Below are 23914 nucleotides of genomic sequence, written 5' to 3'. Positions count from 1 at the left end.
GTGTTTCCAAGAGGTGGAGAAAAGCAGTCTATCTCCATATCAATAGGTGATTACAAGGTGGGTGGGAATGGGGGCATATCTGGACCAGAGAGTTTGGTGGGGTCCTTTTTGCAGTCAGGTCGCAAAAGACACAGCTGAGCAGGAACAGATAACTACTTGTAAGCAAAAAACTGGTTTCTCCCAGTTTATTTCTCCCTTGGGCTGATTTTGGCTTCAAAGTTTATTTGCCTGAGTCTGGGAACATATTTTTCCTCCCAGAGTTACAGAGACAATAATTAATAAACTATCCAAAAGGTAATCTATAGTAAACCATTCTAGGGCAACACACTTCAGCAAACTCCTTGTGCAAAAATGTCATTAATCTAACATTATACTGGTATCATTCAAACCCTATAACTAAGAGAATTTAAAACCTTTTTAAGGGGATGTTTTGGTTCTAACCATCCATTTTGAAGACTCTCTTATGTAACTTTTTTAGAAGTCTATTGACCCAGAACTTGAATTTAATAAAGAGGGCAAATGTATAGATTTTAAACTTCATTTTAATATTTAGTCTTTATGAATAGTAAAAATATTGTGGAGGATAGTTAAAATCATAGAGACAGCATTGATTTTTTTATATATAGACTTTGACATTCTTTGAATATTCTATTACAAAGTACGAATATTAGCAAATAAGGAAATATTAAATACAGAGTTTCTTTCAGCAAATGTTTGAGGGCTTTTTTTCTTTTAATTTAAGTGCCAGCTAAGGAGGTGGAGAAAGAGCAGGTATTTCTCAGATCTCTGAACGAAACTTCAGTGTAGATCCTTTCATTTTCTTTTTATAATCTTCTTCAAATCTCTCATACTGGGCTACAGTGAACTGGTTCTTCCAGTCCCCTGAAATACCTGAAAAGAAAGATAAGATGGTAAATTTGAGACTACTGTAAAATTTCCTTCTAAATTCAGTTTTAATTTGAATTACCACTTGTATTTCTAAACCTTAACCTTTAGAATGTCATATCTACTCCATAACTCTCTTCCTGGCTTCCTACTCCCACACCCAGTATCCTAGATTCTTAGTTTTTCAAAACTCCCCATGGATCTCTCCAGTATTATATGTAAAGAAGAATCCCTTTAATATCTTGAAGAAACGTCCCCAGGAGAAAATCCAATGTCTCAAAATCTTCATTCTTTGGCTTAATGAGCTTTGTTAACAAAAGATAAAAAGAATTTTCCAGTCACTTTAAAGTCATTTTTTCCAATGTCTATAATTTATGAAAAAGTTTTATGATCAAGCAGTAGTTGGAAATTACTTTGTTAAATGTAATTAAACATATTTCTTTACTATAGGACTGCTTAATCTTCAAAATACTAACCATGCCTAAAACCCTAAAGGAAGGATATAGGATACAGCATTTGCAAAGAATATCTGATAAAAATAACGACATTTTCATAGCTTATCTTTCATGACCCAGAAGGCAAATTTGGAAACCTAGTTTTAGAAAAAGAGAAGAAAACATGCCAAAATAACGATGTCAATCTGGCCCAGATTGATCAAGTGTGGCATTTAATTTAATTTATTTACATCTCCCCTGTTGATATTTAAAGCCAGACAATTCTTTGGGGGGTGGGGGGGCTGTTGCCCTGTGTGTTATAGGATATTTGTCAGCATGCTTGGCCTCTACACATCAGATACCAATAGCACATCCTTAGGTATCATCATCGAAAGTGTTTCCTGATGTTACCAAACGTCTCCTGGGAGGCAAAATCATACCTAGTTGAAATCCAGATATTCCCAGCAAGACTTATCCATAGCAAATTTCCTTACTTTATAAAGAAAAAATCTCTAGGATATATGAAGATACATTATAATTAAAATTGCCTTTACTAGTCCCTTTAAAGGCTATCATCAAAACACCATTCCCCAAAACTGTTTCACATTGCATGTATAACTACACACTCTCATTCACTGTAAGATTTTACATCTCTATCCATTGTCCTGTTTTGTTTAATTCCTCCTTGTCTCATTAACTTTGGGCTTGGATTTTTAAATGCTTTGGCCAATGGAATTTGAGTATGTGTGATATATACCACATATGAACAGAAAGTTGAAAAAGCATTGTGACTTTTCAACACCTCTCTTGCTCTTCCTCTCTACCATATTGAGCATATGACACAAACAGCTCCTTTAACCTGTGTTTCAGAAAAAGACACAAGAGTCTGAGACCATAACAGCCAAGCAAAACTGATCAGAGTCAAAAATACTTGAGCAAAATTACAGCAGCCACAGGTAGCCAACACCTATCAACATTAAATGAAAAAATCTTCTGGTTTCAAGCCACTGATATTCTTGCGGTTGTTTGTTTTATAGCTAAGTTGATGACTAATACTCAGACAGGTAACAGAATCAGCCCCTCTCTCACACATGCACACATGATTCGATTCAAGACATATGTATTAAAGGATTCTTTTATGCAAGATACTAGTAACAAATTAAGTTCAATGCTGAGGATACATTGATTACCATAATCATATCAACAACCTCAAGAAGCTGACACTTTCCCTCATTAATTTAGTATGCCTGAATCATTTAAGCCAGCTACCTATCACAGCAAAACCTAAGGAATATGCAGAATATCTAAATAATTCATACAAATGAAAGTCATTTTTCTAATAAAGCAATGGATGCCAAGATTCATGTTTCACAATGCACAGGCTCTTGAGTAAAGATTTCTCATTAGAAGTCATGTTTTACATGTTAAGCTTAACAAAAATGATACGGGCTTTTTGCCACAAATTCTTTCCTCTAAGTTTTTTTTTCTCCTAAATTTTTTTTCTCCCTAGCATACTCAATTTCTTCCCATTTCTTAGATATCACTCTTACCTGCAGACCTATACTGTCTATGATACAACTGGTAGGCTATACAGAAACTAGTATATGACATTCTCACCCTTTCTCATGAAGGGAGACACAGAATGGTCCATATCAGAGTTGGGTACAGTGGTATAATTTGTACTTGGATTCTGCTTCATCACATTGAAAGAGCTATGATAGAGGATTTTATCCACAGTTTCTTCAGGAAGGTCTTTATCTAGAAACTTTAACAATTTCTGAATTTCACACTTTGGATTCTAAAGAAATTATAAAGAAAAAGGATTAGGTATATTTAGACATGAAGAAGGCAATGCACTTAATAAAATTATATGTCAGTGTTGTGGAGGAAATGGTACATTTTTATGGGCACTTTCATTTTGTTTTTCTGAATACATATCCTAATTCTTGCTTATACAAGACAACCATCTGCTAGAAGCAAGATTAACATTGTTCTAAATAAATTCAAAGAGAAAGATTGGGTTAATATTTAAGCTTTCAAATTCAAATTTAGAATTAACTTGTAGAATAACAGATAGTGATATAACAAGTTACTATTATCATAAGGTAAACTTTTAAAGTCTCTTGATCTCCTGTTTTTAAGCATATTTAACATCAAGATTAGATTATTTACCAAAAATTTTAAAAAGAATTAAGACCAATCCTTCTCAAACTCTTTCAAAAAGCAGAAGAGGAGGGAAGATTTCCAAACTCATGTTAGGAGGCCAGGATTACCCTGATTTAATAGCCAGATAAGGATAACATAAGAAAAGAAATTACAGGCCAACATCCCTGATGAGTACTGATGCAAAAATGTTGAACAAAATACTAACAAACAAAACTCAATAGCATACTGAAAGGATCATGATCAAGTGGGATTTATTCCAGGGACGCAAGGATAGTTCAACATCTGCAAATCAAATGTAATATGCTACACTGACAAAATGAAGGATAAAAATTATATGATCATATCAATAGATGCAGAAAAAGCATTTTATAAAATTCAACATACATTCATAAAAACTTTCAACAAAGTGGATATAGAGGGAACATACCTCAATACTATGAAGGTCATATATGACAAGCGCACAGCTAACATACTCAACTGTGAAAGCCAAAAGCTTTTCCTCTAAGATCAGGAACAGTTGTTAACCATAGTTAACAACTGCATTGTATATTGCTAAGAGAGAAGATTTTAAAAGTTCTCATCACAAGAAAAAAAAAATTGAAACTGTGTAGTAAAGGATGTCAATTAGACTTACTGTGGTGATTATCTCACAATATATGCATATATTGAATCATTATTCTATACACCTGAAACCAGTATTATGTTATATGTAAACTATTTCTCAATTTAAAAAATATATTACCTATCTCATATACTTAAGTTAGTGGAAAGAATGAACTCTGTCTCTCACAACTACACAGATTTATTTATTATATGAGTGTATGAGAAAGAAAGTAAAGTTGAAGCCTATCTATTTTCAGCCCAAGGAAAGGTGGGGAAGAGAAAGAGTCAGCAATGAAGAGCATAGATCTATTTATTATGGTTTCCTTTCTCTGTGCTTCAGGCTGCACTTATGATAGCACGTTAGATCCAATGATAGGTGGAACTCAGGACAAACCATTTGTGCTCTGCTACCCACTGGAGATGTTCTTTGTGGTCCAAACCAAACTGAGACAGAGAATCATAATCTTAGTGACCTGGTGAGATCAGGCAGACAGGCAATCCTAAATGTAGCTTTCCTAAACTCCCCATCTCAACTCATGGAAGCAGAACCATAGAGTTTGTGTGGTGGCTCTAAAATAATCTGTTTCTCATAGCTACAGAACTGTATGTGTTGGAAATTATACATACACTTTAATTAGTCAAGTGGAAGAATTGAAATGAAAGTTGAATTCTCAGTTGTGCAAAGCCTATCATGTAAAAGTTAAATAGAAGAGTGATGGGAAAAGTGTCGACTGCTCAGGCTTGGAACAGGAATATTTGGGGGTAGATCTGAACCCAGAGACTCTGGAACCTTTGTGCAATTTTGATCCTCTTCTGTCAGCAGATAAAGATTTTCCTCCTTATCTGAGACCTTATTTTGACATAATGTGGGAAGTTTCCTTTCAAAATGATGCCTATCTTCTTCAATACCCACCCCAACCACTACTTATTGCTTCTAGACCCATAATTAGGATAATACATTACTCCATAATCCAGAGTGGCAGGTGCAAAGTGGTTTAAACAATATGCAGAAGAAGCTGAGAATTTGACTAAGGAATCTACCAGAAGGTAGTTTTCCTAGAGATTGTAATAAAGATTTCCCAAATAAGAGACAAATAGTAATCATAGTTATCTGAAGGAACTTAGGTGTGGACAGGTGCTCTAAGAGACATTCAATTTAAGAGATGTGGAACATTTCTTAAATGAACTTTTAAAATAATCAATTCAAGACACATTTTTTTATCAAATTGGACAGTGAATTATTTTCTTGCTAATAGTCATATGGAAGATGAGAAAATAAAAGCTAGATGTTTTATAGATTAAATAAAGAAATTACATAATTCCCCAACTGTGCTTGCCACTTGGGGAAACAACCATGGACAAGATAGTGTTAAGGAGCTTACTCTATAGTACTGGAGGCCAAGAAAGCATAAGTAAAGAAACACATATATAAAATAATTAGAAGTAGTGGTAGTATGAAAAAGAACAATAGCAGCAAAAGAGACTTTAATAGATAACAACAAAATGGAATATTTGACAGTGTGGACATGACAGATAATACTTAAGTGAAGACATAAAGAATGAAAAGAGATTAATCTAGAAATACTGGGGGAAAATGTTTCAGGTAGGCTTACTAAGTGAGAAAGGGAAAGATGGCACCAGAAAAGGTTAGAGAGATAAGGACTAAACAATGCCGAACTCTATAAATTATCATAGTGATTTTATATTTGACAAAGGGACAGAAACCATTTAAGACTTGAAAGAAGTGGTCATACTCTGATTTAGGTTTCAAGAAGATACTTTCATCTGAGTGAATAATGGAAATAAAAATGAGGTAGTCCAAATCAGTCAAGATACTTGGCTGAAAAGGGGTAGGAGACAATACTGGTAGAAAGAAGTGGACTGAGTTAAAGGTCAATTTTCAAGGCAGTGTTCAAAGGATAGTAGATGAGTCATATTCATAGATCAAGAAGAGAGAAAAGTTTGATACAAAGAATATGAATCTTAATTTTCCTAAAAAATAAAGAAGAAATCATAGTTGCCTCTTACCTCTTTCATGTCTTCATAAAATAGGTAAAGGATACGATAATCTTTCTTCTTCTCCCACCAGCCTTTTACGTGGTCATACCAAGAACCAAAAGCCACTAAATTGAAAGATAAAATGTTTGGAAATTAGAACTATTTATATGAAACAAAGAATTGTTAAATATTATTCAAAATCATCATTATCAATACTCACACACTGATTACTTATTAGTTCAAGAAAGAGGGATGGTAGGATAAGAGAAGTATATCAAATAATACCTGTTCTCACTGAATTTACAATCTACTTGGAAAAAATGAAATATTTTATGGGATGAATTGTTAGATATAATTTTACATAATTGTTGTATAAAATTCTTATTGTTAGGTAGAAGTTCTGACCCCCAGTACTTCAGAATATAACTAAATATGGAGATACACTGAAGAAGGAATTATTAAGCAGAAAAGGAACCAGAACTTTAAGATCTAGAAAATTCTCAGCTTATCCTGTGCAAAAAAATGAGAGAGTATGTTCTAGAGAGAACACCAGAGTATGGCTGGACAAGACTTAGGAAAGACATTAGTTATGTGATTTGTGGATCCAATCAACCATCTCAGCAGAAACACTGCCAGTTTGGATTGAAGAGGACAGTAGCAGGACAAAATGCAGAAGACTGTCAGACCTCCGGGATTCTAACAGCCAAGAAATGGGCCAAAAGAACTATCTGGATATGAACATGCTTTGTCTTTCAAGGAAAGGGAAGAATGGCCCGAAGGGCGGTTCAAGGTCAGTGTGGCTGCCGCTGTCACCAGAGAAACACAGGGCCCAGGGGGCAGGACCCCCAACAGTGGGCCCAAAGGGCAGAGCATCAAGCCACAGATTTAAGGTTCTCAAGCCTTAAAATCTAATGGAATTGGTCCTGCTATCTCAGGCCTTCTTCTTTCTGATTCTTTTCCTATGGAAATGTTTGTCTTATGCCTGTCTCACTATTGTATTTTGGAAGGTAACCTGTTACCTCATTTTACAGGTTCAGAGCTGGAGTGAAATATTGTCTCAGGCCTTAAGTTTCACCCATGCCTGATATACAGCATATATTTTTAGATGAGATTTTAGACTTGAAGTTAATGCTGAAATAGGTTAAAACTTTGGGGGCTGTTGGGGTGGAGTTCATATATTTCATGCAAATGAGAAGGACATGCATTTTGGAAGGCCAGAGGGCAGAGTGTTATGGGCTGAATTGTGTACCCCCAAAAGTCATGTGTTGAAGTCTTAACCCCAGTACCTCAGAATGTGACTATATTTGAAGATAGTCTTCAAACAGGTAATTAAATTAAAATGAGGTCATTTGGATGGGTCTAATCCAATTAACCAGTTTCCTTATAAGAAGAAGAAATTACAACACCAACACTCAACAGAGAGGAGACCTTGTAAAGACACAGGAAGATGATGGTCATTTACAAGCCAAGGAGAAAGACCTCAGAAGAAATCAACCTGAGGACATCTTGAGCTTGGACTTTAAGCCTCCAAAACTCTAAGAAAATAAATTTATGTTGTTTAAGTCAATCCTTCTGTGGTACTTTATTTTTTTTGGCATTCCTGGCAAATGAATACAACTTCTAATAAACAAAACAAAAACTCGAAGAGCAAGATGGCAGATACTGAGTAATGCAGATTATAAGTGGTTTGTAAGTTTGCACAAGAGGAGAGGGAGAGAAAACCATAGGAAAGGAGAGGTTAAGAAGGGCTATGGTGAGAAGTAGAATGTGCTTGGATCTAAGTGGAGATGAACTTTGATAATAATATAAATGAGTAGACATTCTAAGGACAGAGAATAGCCCAAACAATGGTCAGAATAATGTTTTGCAAGGTCCCATGGAGATGTATTTGCCTAAAAAAGAGAGTTTTTATAGGAGAATGTTTACATGAGAATTATATAGTTGCTACTAGAGGCATGAATATATTTACCTAGAGAGAATACACACGTAAAAGAACAGAGTCTTGAGAATAAAATCTTCACTCAAGAATTTTCATTTTATATAATAGAAAGGAAACAATGGTAAAGGAAGGAGATTTCAAGGAATATATAAGAAATCAAAGCAATACAATGGCATCGACGGCAAGAGAAGAACACACATATTAATAGTCACTAAGCACTGATGAAACAATGAGACTAAGGACTGAACAATTGGCGACACATATTCCCCAAAAATCCTTGAAGGGAGAGACAACTCTGTATTCTATTTCTATCTCCCTAATACATTAGTGCTGACTGCATAGTAGGTTTATAATCAACACAAGATTAATATTTGAACTTCATATCTCCTTGAAAAAAGACTTTTCACTATGGAGCTCCATGGTTAAAGTAAATTCTAGACCCACCCTTCCCAGTCATGAATTTATCCAGGAACTCCTCCCACTTGCCAGGCTCTGGGTGCAATTTTGCCATCTGGTAGAAATAATAATAAGACACAGCCACATCTTTAGCATTCCGTGCCACATAGACCATCTGTGGGGAGATATGGAAAATCATCATTTTGTTAATATTCTTTAATAGTTTGTAAACTTTTGCTTACCTTGACAGAATGCTTATTTTTTCTATTTTCTGATCTGACATAGAATATTCATAAATACACATTGTTTTAACATAAAGACTTCTCATCTCTCATTCCCTTGCTTTCTCTTTAGACTTTGAAAAGAATGCTTCTTAAAACATGTAAAACCGAGTAAAATAATAGTTTTATAGTAAATATTAAATTAGCATAAATGAACTAATATTCTCAAATTTAGAATATTTTACAGTATCACTTATTAGAATTATGAAAAGCAATATTTTAAAGCTGAAAAAATGACTAATTTCATTGAAAGTAAATCATTATTTGGGTACATTTAATCAATAAAGTCTAGACATTCTTTATTTCATGCATAACCATGGCTATAAAACACCATTTGCTGTTTATAATGATTAGTGTGAGATTTAAACCTTTTTTATCTGTGAAGCTCTAAAGTCTGCTCCAAGGCAGAAATTTTTAACATATTTCCTAGCAGAAATGACATTGCATGCCTCATTGGTAATCAGGTTTTCAGGCAAGTCTACTGAAATCCATGAAGCCCACTTCTTCCCTGGAGTACACCTAATACTACTGAGAATCCAGCCAACCAGGCAGTAGATATATTTAGAAAGGGACAATTCTTTCAGGAAGAACTCTCCTTTCATCTAAGTAGAATCAGAGCTTCATTCTTCCCTTCTAGTGAAGATAGTGAGTGAATGAATTTAGAAAGGCATTTTAGAGAACAGAAAGCCTGAGAAAGTCTCAGTGCTAGGAAGCTACATACAATCCCTTGTTGATAGCACTGGTGTCCATGAGGGTTATTTTGAACCTTGGGATATTGGGGACACATTGTTATTTTTGCAGAGATTTATCCAGAGGCTTTCAACTCTTCATCTTAATTTCTGCATAATTATTAAAAGAAATTACAACCCATATAAAGATTTTGTTTCTTTAAAATTTTCTACCTTGCAATTATTCTTCCAAAATGAAGAAGGGAGAAGTTGAACAGGTAGGTGTGTTTTCACTAGCCTAGGAGACTGCATTGTTTTCAACAACTCAACACCTACAAGCACACATAAAAAAAGTAAACTACATTATAAATTGAAATTGCAAAAGTGAATTACAATATAATCTAAAACTTTATAAGTATTAATCACACCATATGGCTTGAAATTGCTATATGGCTATATAGCTTCATATATTCTAAAATCTACAGTGAGTTAAAAACTGATAAATTCTGTTTAGTTAGGGTGTTTCATTGCCTATGATCAGCAAGGTTTAATTCATAAATGATAAAATCCTCAAATATAATAGTTTAATGACAGTCACGTGTCAAGATATAATTTTTCCTTCATTTTTCTTCTTTTTCTCACTTATAATATGGGGAAACTGAACTAGAGGATTATAAAATCTCTTTCCAGCATTTTTATTTTCAAACTAGTAGATAAAATTAAGCCATAAAGGCTTATGGGTAATTAAAAAAATTTTAATAATGCAAGACCGTAAAATCCCATAGTCCTTTTTTGAGTCTCTGAGCAACAGCTAACAGTAGATATGATTCTATATTGAATCAAACGTTGAATTTTCTAAATATAATGATCACACACTATTTAAATGTTGAAGACTGCTACCTGTCCTGTTAAGAAAAAAATAATTATACTCATTAAATCCTTCTCTCATGCAGAATTATCTTTGAGTGAAAGTATAATATTGTTATTATCACAACCAAATTCTTATTTTCTTATATACACACTTAAGATTCAACTTTCCAAGCTCTGTCTCTATCATTTTCAGTCATAACTCCTTCAGACACGACAAAAAGATAATCCTATGGTGAAAAAGAATATTAGAAGCAAATACCATTTTCAATTCCAGGTACTGTAAGTTCCATGAATGGCACTCGATGGTATATTGCATCCCGTTTACATTTTTCCACATCTCCATTGTTATAAATCAAATCCAATATTTCACTGACCCAGGTTGTTCCTGAGGGGGGAAAAAAAAGGAATGACCTCTAAACTTTTCTGTCAGAAAGAGTATGAGAGAGTTAACAGAGGTAGAGAAATTGTGTAATATCAAAATAAAAAATGTCATTTCCATTCCCCTTTTCTCTTCTCTCTTTCCTTAGGAGATATCTATCTATCTTGAACACAAGATGAATGTGGAAGATCTTATCTTTCTTACCCCATTGTAAGTCAAGCAAGATATATGTATGAGGATATGGTCTATTTAATTGCCTGTGGCACTCAATGATTAAGTTATTGAGGTTCTGCTACAACAGCAATAATAAGACAGGAGAAAAGTATATTCTTAGCTGTTCCCATCTTCTTCCTCTTTACTAAACATGTAATAGTCTCTAAATGGAATAATCATGAGTGGAAACTAAAAAATTAAATAATCTATACACTAAGCAACATTTTTGAGCAATGATCTGCACATCAATACACCTTCAGATTGGTTCCATATATTAGAGTGTTTTAGCCTCCTTTTTAGACCTTTCTTGTGAGCAACTCTTCCTCCTCATCATCACTAAATCTGAGATATGAGACTATCTCTCCTATCCTTCTAACAAAGACAATTACAGTGCTAGGAAAAAGGTGAATTGAATCAATACTAACCCTGAATATTTTGTTGCCTGATCTGGCTTAGGGTTAAGCAATCATTCATGAAAAAAAGAGACCTAAATTCCACAAAATATTATACCACATTTTGTTTTCTATCAGTGGGTGCAAAAGAAAAGAAATAAAAAGACCAAATAGCATATAATTACTTTATGTGCAGTCATCTAGCTATTACTATATCAGAAAAAATCCAGCTTTCAAGACCTCTTTTGTAGATGAACTATTTGTATAATGGTATCATCCAAAGATTTATCTTAATGGTTTTCTGTTTGTGAATATATCAAAAAATGACAAAATCAAAAGAGCACATATATTCTCAGTGACTACCCTACCTCTTCTAAACTTTTATTTCAACAAGGAAATTAAAAGTAGTTTTGGTCTTAAACAATTTGGGTTCAGGGAACCATTCTGTAACTTCATCAAGAGAGCAAATGTAAGTAGTAATAAAAGAAAAAAACAAAACAAGCATTTCCCAAATGACCTGCAAAGGTCTGTGGTTGTATATTTGTTTTACTTTCTGGTAGGAGACCCTTGCACATTAGAATTCCCCGAATTCAGGGCTTTCTTCCCAGGACTTGTCACATAAGTTTTTGAAGTAATTTTAGTATTTATAACCTAAAAAGATAATCAATATACTTATTAAACACTTCTTTTCATCAGTTCCTTTAAGAAATGAGGCAGGAATATAAAAGAAAGTTGATAGCTTTTAATTAGAATAGTTGACTGACTATGGCCTCAAGTAAATTAATTAGATAAAAGGCAAGAGACAGACTCATTGTTTACTCTCTCTCTGTATATCTATCACTGGATAAATCAGAACACTCATAAAAGTATCAGGAGAAATAAAATTTATTGATTCTTATTTAGGCATCCTTAAATTTTACTTCGTGGGATCATATACTGAGGTCAGCATTTGTTTAAATTTATAACAAAATATTCCTATATATTTGTAAAATATGTTTAAAGTAATAAAATATTGATATTTTCAAATTACATTTAAATATTACAAGGGACAAAATATTTAAACATTAAAATGTATTAAAGGTATATAAAAATCTATATATTCTAATGCACCCAAATCACTTATTTATGCCATTTAATAATTCAAATTTGAATTTAAAAAGGAAAATAAGACATTAATATCTCCTCAGATATAGGTCCCACTCAAATGAGGGCCTTTCAGAATAGGAAGTGAACCTGTCTAAATTGAGCCAAAACTGTCCCAACAACTGTTACAGAGTTCCCTTAACTAGTGATCTGCAGATGAACAGGTTTAATATATGGGTCAATCACTAATCAGCAGCTAAGAATAAATTGGAAAGATCTTACCAGATTTGGGGTAGGTGGAAATCAGTAGATCATCTGGTCGGGTCTCAAATGACTCCACCTGTGCCCACTCCTCGGCAATGCTCCAGAAGAGGGGGATGCCCTGAACATCCACTAACTCCCTCCTGAAGACATCAAGCTTGTTGTCCATTTTTGAGACTAAATTTTAAGCAAAGGGGAGAGTGTTATAAAGTCTTCATTTCAATAGCATCAATTAAATAATAAAAATAAATTACTATTTTTTAAATAAATTTCATTTCACTACTAGAGATCTTGCAGCATTAGGTCACAGTACTATGCATTATGAGTCAATGGAAGAAAAGAAGATATTAGAAGAACTAATAAGGTTCAATTAGTTGTATAATTTATTTCATAAATATGGCTTACATGTGAAATATCATCAATACTTTTAATTCATGTACTAAACTGTATACAACATTTCCTCAGGCAAAGATTTCTGGGATATGTAATAAAGTTACCAGATTTGGGGGTCAAGAGTATCTGAACCATAATGTAGCCAATTCTTTGCAGTGAGAATTTGAACAAGCCCATAACTGCACTGGACCTTCTTAACTGTAAATCAGGAGTGGTCTAAATTAGTACTTCCCTCTTTCAAATTACTGAATAGAATAATAAATTATTCTAACTAAATTATCTATAACAGACCACAAAAATGAAAGTTTCTATGAGGGAGAAAGTCAAGAAGAAAAGGACAGGACTGTGTAAAAGAAACAAGCTTGAGATATATTGCTCTAATGAACTTTTTCACACTAGTGACATCAGATGTCATTTTATATTCTGAGCAGGGCTAGAATAATACTTTTATTTTTCTTTAGTTGTTATATATAAGAAGTGGAAGGACTTGAAATATAATCTAAGTCCTACTCCAAAACATGTTCATGTTGTTTTCCCAATTTAGCATGAGATGAGTGGTTATATTTCTTTCTCTAAAGTTTTAGGAAAACAACTACTACCCAAGAAGTTCAGCTTTATAAGTCTTCCTGAAGCCCTCTAACCAGTCTCTGAACTTCTCTTCCAGAATTAAAATCAGAAGTCTTTGTAGTAATGGATACTATTTAACCTGTAACTTTTCAGAAATACAATAACTTATCTTCACTTTTTTATTTTAAAGTTCTTCCAATGCAACCCCTACCCTACCACATCCAAATATATTTTATTTTAAAAGGTTATGAACTTGAAGATTACAAAATAAATATACAGAAATATGTTGCATTTCTATACACTAAAAACAAACTACCAAAAAAGAGAAATTAAGAAAATGATCTCATTTATAATTGCATCAAAAAGAATAAAATACTTGGGAATAAATTTAACCAAAAAGGTGAAAGAACCTTATCCCGAAAACTGTAAGACATTAGTGAGAGAAATTGAAGAAATCACAAGTAAATGGAAAGATAAACTGTGTTCATGGATTGGAGAAATTAATATTGTTAAAATGTCCATACTACCCAACGCAATCTATACATTCAATGCAATCCCTATCACAATACCAATATCATTTTTCACAAAAATAGAACAATCTTAAAATTTATACAGAACCACAAAAGACCCCAAATAGACCAACAAATCTTAAGAAAGAAGTACAAAACTGGAAGTATCACACTTCCTGATTTCAAACTACATTACAAAGCTTTAGTAATCAAAAGTCTAGTGTTGGCATAAAGACAAATACATAGATCAATGGAACAAAGCAGAGAGGCCAGAAATAAACTTTCCTATATATAGTCAATTAATGTATGCCTTTTATTTCCTTTTCTTGTCTAATTGCTGTGGCTAGGACTACCAACAAGATGTTAAATACAAGTGGCAAGAATCAACATCCTCTTTTTGTTCTTGATTTTGGAAGGAAAGTTTTCAACTTTTCATTCCTGAGTATGATGTGAGCTGTGGGTTTGGCATGTACCTTCTTTATTATGTTGAGGTATTTTACCTCTATGCCCACTTTGTTGACTGTTTTGGTTTTGTCAAACATTTTTTCTATTGAGATAATCATATGATTTTTATCCTTCATTTTTTTAATGTGGTGTATCATGTTGTTTGATTTATGATATTGGACCATATTTGCATCCCTGAAATAAATCCCATTTTATCATAGTGTATGATCCTTTCAATCTATTGTTAAATTCAGTTTGCTAATATTTTGTTGACAATTTTTGCATCTATGATCATCATGGATATTGACCTATAATTTCCTTTTATTTTTTTGTAGTGTCTTGTCTGGTTTTGATATTAGTGTAATGCTTAACTTGTAGAATGATACCATGGAATCAGCTTTTCTTCAATGTTTTGGAAGAGTTTCAGAAGGATAGGTATTAACAGTTCTTTCAATGTTTGGTAGAATTTACCTGTGAAGCAGTCTGGTCCTACACTTCTGTTTTGGGGAATGTTTTGATTATTGTTTCAATTTCATTACTAGTAATTAATGTGTTCAGACTTTTTATTTCTTCCTGATTCAGTCTTGGAAGATTGTAAGCTTCTAGGAATTTCTTCTGGATTGTCTAATTTGTTGGTGTATGATTGTTTATAGTAGTGTTTTATGATCCTTTGTGTATCTGTGATATTGATTGTAATTTCTCTTTCATTTTTCTTTTTTTTTACTTGAGCTTTCTCTTTTTTTTCTTGATGACTCTGGCTAAAGGCTTATCAATTTTGTTTATCTTTTCAAAGCATTAGCTCTTGACTTCCTTAAAATTTTCTGCTTTTTTGGGTCTCTATTTCACATATTTGTGCTCTAATCTTTAGTATTACCTTCCTACTACTAATTTTGAGTTTAATTATGTGTAGGAAAGTGTAAATTTTGGGGTTATTTCTTTGTAATTTAGTGTGTTCGGATTTGTGGCTAATCTCCACAAGAACAAGGGTGTTCACTGACCTGCTGTTACGCAGTTTCAATAATAGTTCTGTCCTAATAAGAGAAGATGTTAATATACCAGTGGTTCTGGGAAGTTTCTGAATATCACTGGGTGGGGGAGTATATAATTATATATTAGGGTTTTTTTCCTTTTATCAAAATCTTGGGATTTATAAATACCATAAAGTTTCAATACCAATATTAAGTTGGCTCTTGTGTTTACTAAAAATTAATCTTATGACAGCATTAGGCTGTGATTTGACTATACTGCACTATAACATTTCCTATTCATATTTTTAAATTTTCATTAATGTCAACATGTGAAAAGTAAATATAAAAAATATAAAGTTTAAAAAGTTCATAGACATTACCTATCCCCTTCTAAAGGACAAACTCTATTATTTTTTGAAATACTATTTGCTGAGAACTACTGGGTAGCAAACACTGTTTGAGGCACCGGTGATAGCAGGAGCTGGGGAGGAGAAAATTCTTTGTATACAATATATTTCTTTTCTCTGAACATAAATATTATTTTTCAGTCTCCCTTGCAGTTAGTTTGGAAGCATGTGACTGAGTTCTGGCTGATGGGCTGTGGGTGATGTAAAACTTTTCGTGACCCTCCAGTCCTCTCTTCCACTGACATGGAGGCCTTGGAGTCTATGTGTTCAACGGCCTCTTTAAAAGACTGAGGTGATCATTTCACCCTTCTTTGGACTGTGATGTGAAAAATAATTCTTTATTATGTCAAGTCATCAACAATTTTGTTTTTGTTTTTCTTTTACTACAGTGCAGCACAAAATATTATGGATAGTACAGGAAAATTCTAAGGGAAAATAATTACAACTATGGAGCTGATAGTGTAGAATTAGATAAACAAACTAAAAATAGATATACTATATGGTGAAAAGTGCCATGAAGGAAAATAAAACATGGTAAAGTAGTAAATAATAAAAAGTTCAATGGTAAGGGACAAATAACTAGATACTAAAAGACAGATAAGTGAGTGCCCACACCTTAAATGTGATAAGCCTCACATATAGCTTTAGCATTCTTATATACTCTCTACTTTTTCCTTCAGTGATATCCAATTCAGTTTTATATACTCTCTATATGTTGATCTACACATATAAGTCATATAAGTTTCATTATCACCAGCCCTTCAAAGACATACATATTCAGATACCTCCTGAACATTTCCATCAATGTCTCAACTGCTCCCTGTATTAAAAATGTTTAAAACTAAGGTTGTCTCCTTCCTCCCAAATCTGCTTTTCCTACTGTGTTATCTAGGCCCTAACTTAACTACAAATCTCTTTAGAAAACACACTATTTTAGAAAACAACATTAAAACATTCCCTTTGAATTTTAGCATATATTCTGCTAATTAAAGTAAATAAAATTATAAGAAATGGAAAAGTAATTTTCTGAAATGAGATTTTCTCTTTTCAATGGTAGACATAGATTTCAACTACTTAAAATATCTAAATAGTTTTATTTTAAGTGACAAGTTTGAAATCTCCACTGGGTGACATCAGCTCAAAGTTGAGGTAGAAAAAAGCCTTTCTTGTCTGTAGAGTGGAAATTGGCTTTACTTCACCTCTCTGGTTAACCATATTTGCCATCCTATGTGAACATAATTTTCTTATAGGATATTAAGTACTTCAGTTCACTTTCCATTTCTCATCTATAAAATGAGAGTATTAAAATACACTATGGCTGAGAGTCTTTCGAAATCTATCCTTCTATGAATTTGTATTTTTGAATGCTGAATCATGGATTGAGGGGCATGGGAAGCAGATTATGATTTAGATTATAACACTGAAAAACTTAAACCCAACAGATGAAATGTACTCAAATGTATCAGGTTATTTTTCAAAAAATCACATTATGGTACATTTACTTAGAAATTAAATATATATTGTATGTATCTACATATAAAACAAACTGATACATTTACTTTATTACAACTTTAGTTTTCTATGTATTTTGGTCAAAAGCTTTGAAGTATCTACTAAGTGCAATACATTAATATATGTACAGATATTGCTTATTTTTGTTAGCTTTTACCTTAACAGACACAAGTTTCTTAAAAGTAGAGGTGTTTATAATCTAAACCTGAATGAATATAAACATCATAAAATAGAATCTTTGATATAGATTCAAAAAATAAAGGCATCTGCTTAGGGATATTGGGAAAGGCCCAGAGAATGATGACAGCATTTGAGATAAGATGTATGGGACTGGCAGTATTTTAACAAGCATAGACATCACATTTATTCACAAAAGTGTGTAATGCATGAATAAAGGTAAGAGAGAAGAAACGTATGAAATGTGTTCAGTAGAGGATGAAATGTATCACACTGACTGAAAGTCACTACATTTTTAGGAAAGTGGCTTATTCACCCAGTAATTCCTTCAACAGTAGCAAATAAGTGGCAATTATTTGCCAACAATTGGTCAGGAAAAGACAGAAAAGTCTTTTTACCTACATAAAATTTGCTATCTGGTGAGCAATGAAAGACATGGCAAAAAAAAAAAAATTGTCCCTATTGTAAGTAGCTGTGAATGTTGGGTTCCAAAGTTGTATTCAATTACTGAAGAAATGGAGGGCCACTTAAGATTTAGAACAAAAGAATGACATAACTGAACTAACATGGAAATGTGAGGAAGGGTTAAGAAAGGATGAATGCAAATAAATATATAATTCTTCCTATAGTTTCCCAATGTCTTTGCATGTTCAAACACAAAGTAAATTATTAAATCCATATTTAATTTGATTTACATATGGTATTTGATATTTTTTACCACATGTTTTATTTAATTAACATAGTTTTTGTGAAGTTTTTGGAATATCTGCATTTTTGCCAATATTTGATTATTAGAGATCATTCATTGTGATAAAATAATCACATCATTGTATTTTAATATTTCCTGGATCTGATTCAAATTTTGCATGAGCTCAATATTATAAATTAGCAGCATGACTCCTAAATAGCCCAAAACAAAAGTATTAGTGTAAAAAATGCAAACTTAACTTACCTTTAATTCCTGAGAGCTTTGAGAGAATGTCCCCAAGTTAAGAATCAGAGCCAAAAAATCATTAAAAGGATGATACCCTTGAGTTGCACAGAACCTACTATGTGAGAGAAACTGAGTTGGTGAAAGCTCAGGAAATGTTGAACGAAGATGATTATATCCCTTGGGCCTGTTTTGTTTACTTCTCTGAAAATGTCCTTTGAAATATAATTTCCTCTGGAGGATAATTATAAGGCCTTGGAAACTAATATTCTTCACACTGATAAAAGGCAATGTTGGCACATGTTAACCTGAACAAAACTATTGATTCCCATGCCCATTAGTGAGTTAAAATAATATTGTACTTAAGGATATCGTACCTTAATCATAAAAAATAGAATATTAAATTGATAACAATACATTATTCTCATAGAAACTGATATTTTGATACTCAACAGGTCCTTGACCTAAAAAGGACAGCTTTATTAGTTACTTTTTAAACATGTGAAAGTTAAAATATTTTAATGATAGGAATGCAGTATTTGCGGAACTCTAAGTACAGCACTGGGAACCTGGAGAGGCATTTGATTACAGCTATTCCACAACCAGCAGCATGACTCTGAGCTCCTTACCTCATATTTTTGAGCCATGTTTTCCCTGTCTAAAAATATGGGAAATGTACAAAGTAATCACTCCAGTTTGTTTCATCTCTAACATTATACAATTCTAAGTAAAATTAATATTCTCTGATCACCAAACTATGTATTAAGTCACAACAGTAGAACCAGAAAAAGAATGAACGGTTTAATACTCCTTTATTTTTGAAAAATTCTATTAAGATACTACTAATTAAAATGCTGCTTTACATTTTTATATAAAAACTCCAAGGTCACATTTATAAAAGCTCCTCATTTATTAAAATTCATAAGTAATACAAATACTATTCTGTATTTTTCCTATGACATTTGGCACTTTATTTCTGTAATAAGTGATCCAATTACACAGCTTTTGACTGCTGTTCTTTTGTTTGTTTGCTGTATGCCTAGAAGAGTCTGTTCCTTTCCACACCATGTATCTTATAAACAGTCTTAGTTTATATTAAGATTATCAAGTTTAATTGGCCCAAACACTTGAATCAACATTAAAGAATAGGCTACAAAGAAAATTAATACTTATGAATACTTAGAGGCATTATAATTTCCATATCATATATTTCTACTTGAAGCTAATAATAATAGCTTTGAAATTCATAGTGTCATTAGAAATTGTCAGGATTTATACAACTTGGCCAACTACATAAAACAGAAATGGTAAAATTAGGTTTCAAATCTTGGGAAAGTAATACACCTAATGGTGAGAGCACTCAGCTTTTGTTGTTGGAAAGGTACCTATTAGAAAAATCCAGAACTTACAAACTATGTAGCTTTGGGCAAGTGATTATTTTTTTTTTTGAATGGAATTATTCATTTTAGCATATAGCACCCATTTCATAGAATCACTATCATTGTGTCATTGTCATTGTTATAATCTCATAAATGAAAAATTTAATGTGTATAAAGATGCACCATCCTACATGGCATGTAAAAATTGTTCACTATAACTTAAATATTTATAAAATTCTTTATCATATTATCACAATTTATACCATCATAATCTCAAAGTTCATTCTCTGTTTAAATCTCAACACTGTCTTAAATCAGAGGAAAAATACTTTCTCTTTCTTCTAGTCCCACACAGAAAGAGATAATGGGTCTAAGTTTTTATATGTAATCTCTACTTTATAATCAGTCTTCCACAAGTAATTAACTTTAGAAGTGCTTGGCAACTTTAGTCTTTAAACAGAGATATTTACACTTACCTGTCTCCTCCATCTCATGCAAATATTCCAAGATTAGACATATCCTATTCTTTGATTTCCTCAATAATTAATTGTACCTGGTCAGGAAGTACCAGATGCCATTTGCAATTAGGCACTCTTTTATTGTCAAGGTCTTTTATTATAGGTATGTGATGATAAGAAGTTAACTATACTTTTCATTTGGGATTTCTGACAAAATCCTGAAAACACCTGTCTAGTACCAAAGCAATGGAATGGATTGGTGAGATCATTATCTCAGTTTCTGACAACATAAACAACTCTGCTTTATCATAGGCCTTGCTTGTTTGTCAGCCTTAGTGAAATACCTGTTAGGTTGTGGGTCACATGCATCTTCTTTAAAAATTTAAGTGTGTAATATGTGTGTTCATATATATGTTTTTTTTTTACTTTATTTTGCCTTGTTTCTTTTTTTAATACTTTTGCTCTACTATCACCATGGTGCTGTATGATTTTACCTGGAAAGTAGGAGATTAGGATTCTATATTTTAGATTTGATTGTGATTTTCTTGTGCCAATAGATGATCATTTTGTTGCAACCTGTATTATCTATTGGTAGTACAAGACATAAATGTTTGTACTTATACATACACACATAGAAATTCAATATCATTATATTTTTAAATCTTCAAAAAGTTTTTGAGTTTAATTTTTTAGATAGATTAATATGTGTAAGATTTCTCTCTGCACATATCTTTCTGTTAATTTCTCTCAAAACTTTTAATATGCATAGTATATGAGTTTTTCTTTTTACTTTGAAAGTATGCTACTTGAAGCTAAAGTTTTGATTGCTTTATGTTTATTATGGAATATATGTGTTATCCTAGGTTCATCTAACACTCAATCCTTTTTGTTTTGAATTCTACCTTATGAAATAATAGTATTGTCATCTTTTTAAACTTATATCTGTTTCTCAAGTTTTCCTTTAAAAAATCCATATAAATGTATACATACATACACATACACACATATGTAAATAAATTTTAACTTTGATTTTTAAACCAATATGGTTACTGTCACTAACAAAAGTATATCATTATTCTCCTTAAAATATTTTTCTTCTTCTTTGCCCACCTACAACTTCTATGAGTATTGTAACTTATAACACACGTTTCTTTTGAAGATAGGATACAAAATTCAGTGTCTTCGAGAAATAATGGTATTTATTTAGGCTACAAGTGTTGATCATGTCTGTTAATTTTAGAAGACTAGAGTTAGAATCAGCCTTAAATCCATATTTCCAAGGATAAAGTGATCCATGGTGGGCTGAATGAGAACTAAAGAAAATGAGTTGAGCAATATCAAATCCTTTATTGTCAAACCTTTTCCCAAACAATAAGTTTTTTTCTCTAGGGAAAATTAATGTCTTCACTCTTCCTCTCTAACATCTTTTCTCAGTATGTGGGGATACAAGATGAGATGAGATGTGTACATTGTGAAAGTTAATAAAGTTGACCTTTAATTCTTCAGAGAAATAAATAGCTGTCTGCTTCAACCCATATGCATATCTTAGACTGGAACATTCTAAATTCTGCCTATTCACAGGTTCTTGAAAGTATTCTGCAAATTTAAAAAGGGTTTTGAAAGCTATTTCCTACCAACTTTTAAAATCAGTCTCAAATTCTTTCAAGATTATTGCTATTAAATTTCAGAACACAAGAGGAAGTTGCTCTTAGATACAATGAAGAAAGATATAAATGTGTTAACATTCCAGGGAGAACAAAGAATCTAATTGATAATGGAAAACACCCTCTAAATACTCTGGGCCAATATGAAATACTAAATGAGACATGTGACCGACCCCAAATGTACCACATAAAAACCTCTTTTAATATATCTGGAAATTTAGATATCACATAATATCTAAAGTATAATACTTAAACTATATTATTCATAATTTAAACTGGGGATATAATGATTTTAAAGTCTAGTATAGTTTTATACATGTTGATAGCTCACAAATCTATACCATTATAAGTAAAAACACAATTTTGGAACATGTTCAGAAAACTGGTTTGTGAATTTCAAATTTATAAATTTTCATGTATCTTAGGAAAATATTTACATCTTTTTTTTAATAATAATTATGAAACATTTATCCATTGAAAAACTCTTGTGTTGATAGGTCACAGGCATTAGCCTAAAGAAGTTAATCTGACTTCCTAGAATTGTTTTAATTTAAAATATTTGAATTAAGAATATACTAAGCTTTTTTTATTTGTTAAAAATACATGACATTTTTTCATTATTACAATAAACAATGATATCACATGACTTCATTTATTAGGACTTTTTGTATGAATATGGGTTTCTTAGAATATTGCTTTTGTAATATATTCAAGGCAAAAGTGAAAGAGCTGTATAAGAGACTGTACTGAAGTGGCTATTCATTAACATGACAGTAGGAAGGTGCATGTGAAAAAAATAACATAGTTCTAATTTTGTTTTAAAACCCTTTAGGAAGTAATGAATATCAAGAAATTTGAAGAACACATCATTGTAGTAGCTTTCTGATTTAGAGATGAAAAATCACATATGTGTTGTAGTGAAAATATTTTTGAAAAAAGGAAATAAGTCATCAATGGAAAATGCAGTTATCTAACATGTCTATGATACACTGTCTTTGGGAACCTGAAGAAGTGCACAAATGCAGACTTTTGAAAACTGGTTTTTTGCTTAGATCTGATTTTCATATTCCCACACACAGATATTTGAATAACTCAAGCAGTGTAGCATACAAGAATATTCCTTGGAACTAAATAGAAATACTGAGAAGGTAGAAGATCAATAGCCTTTAAAATTATTTTTAGTTTTATAAACTTAAAATTAGTAGAACACACTGCCTCAACACAATTTTAAATATGAAAAAATGCTGTGAATTTATGATAGGAAATTTGGATCTAAGGATTCCCAAATATTTCCCTTTTTAGGCAAAAACATCCATACTAGAATTTCCCATTTCTCAGTCTCAAATTTTTCAATTGTTGAATTTAGTTTTATAAAAAATATGGGCACTTTAAAGACAAAGTGCATAAATCACTTACCAGGTGACTGTCTTGAGGAAGTAGAAGTCTAGATTTTGTTTCTACAGCACTTGGTTAATGGAAGTTTCACTCTGTAAATTGTTAAATCAGCCAAGATTATCTGTTTTATGCATTAGGCAGGTGAAAGACAGTCTTATAGATTTGTGTGAGGTTGATGATTAAGCTGCACAAAGTCCACTGTTGATTTAAGTATTAAAGGCTTAAGAGAAAGCTTTGTATTGTTGCTTGTGGTGGTAGATGAAATAAGAAACCCATGGAAATCTGCTGAGCTTTTAGATCCGGAATTAACACAGGAAAGCATTTTATTGCTGCTTGTGGTGGTAGATGAAACAAGAAGCCCGTGGAAATCTGCTAAACTTAGCATCTGGAGTTAACTGTCAAATATGTATAGTAGGTGGAAGCCCTTTACTTTTACTTTTGCTTCTTATTTTAACTGTGAAAGCCAAATAAAACACAGATATTTCATGTCACCAGTGTTCCTATTAGAAATCCTCAAAATACCTCTAGATCTGCATAGGCAA

At 32.3% G+C, this 23914-nt stretch overlaps 1 protein-coding gene across 1 annotated transcript; it reads right to left on the bottom strand.

Annotated features, from left to right (window-relative positions):
* Positions 1-524: 524 nt before the first annotated feature.
* On the bottom strand, positions 525-23550 carry LOC108398528 (sulfotransferase 1 family member D1). Its single transcript, XM_017662607.3, has 8 exons — positions 23394-23550; positions 12590-12745; positions 10500-10625; positions 9605-9702; positions 8470-8596; positions 6117-6211; positions 2937-3117; positions 525-891 (listed from the first exon to the last, which is right to left on the bottom strand). The coding sequence occupies exons 2-8, from the start codon at positions 12735-12737 to the stop codon at positions 779-781; spliced, it is 888 nt and encodes a 295-aa protein (XP_017518096.1). The 5' UTR covers positions 12738-12745; positions 23394-23550; the 3' UTR covers positions 525-778.
* Between the last annotated feature and the right edge of the window lie 364 nt (positions 23551-23914).

The sequence above is a fragment of the Manis javanica genome, chromosome 5, assembly GCF_040802235.1.
Source record: "Manis javanica isolate MJ-LG chromosome 5, MJ_LKY, whole genome shotgun sequence".
NCBI classification, from domain to species: Eukaryota; Metazoa; Chordata; class Mammalia; order Pholidota; family Manidae; genus Manis; species Manis javanica.
This window is presented reverse-complemented; position numbering and strand designations above follow the sequence as displayed.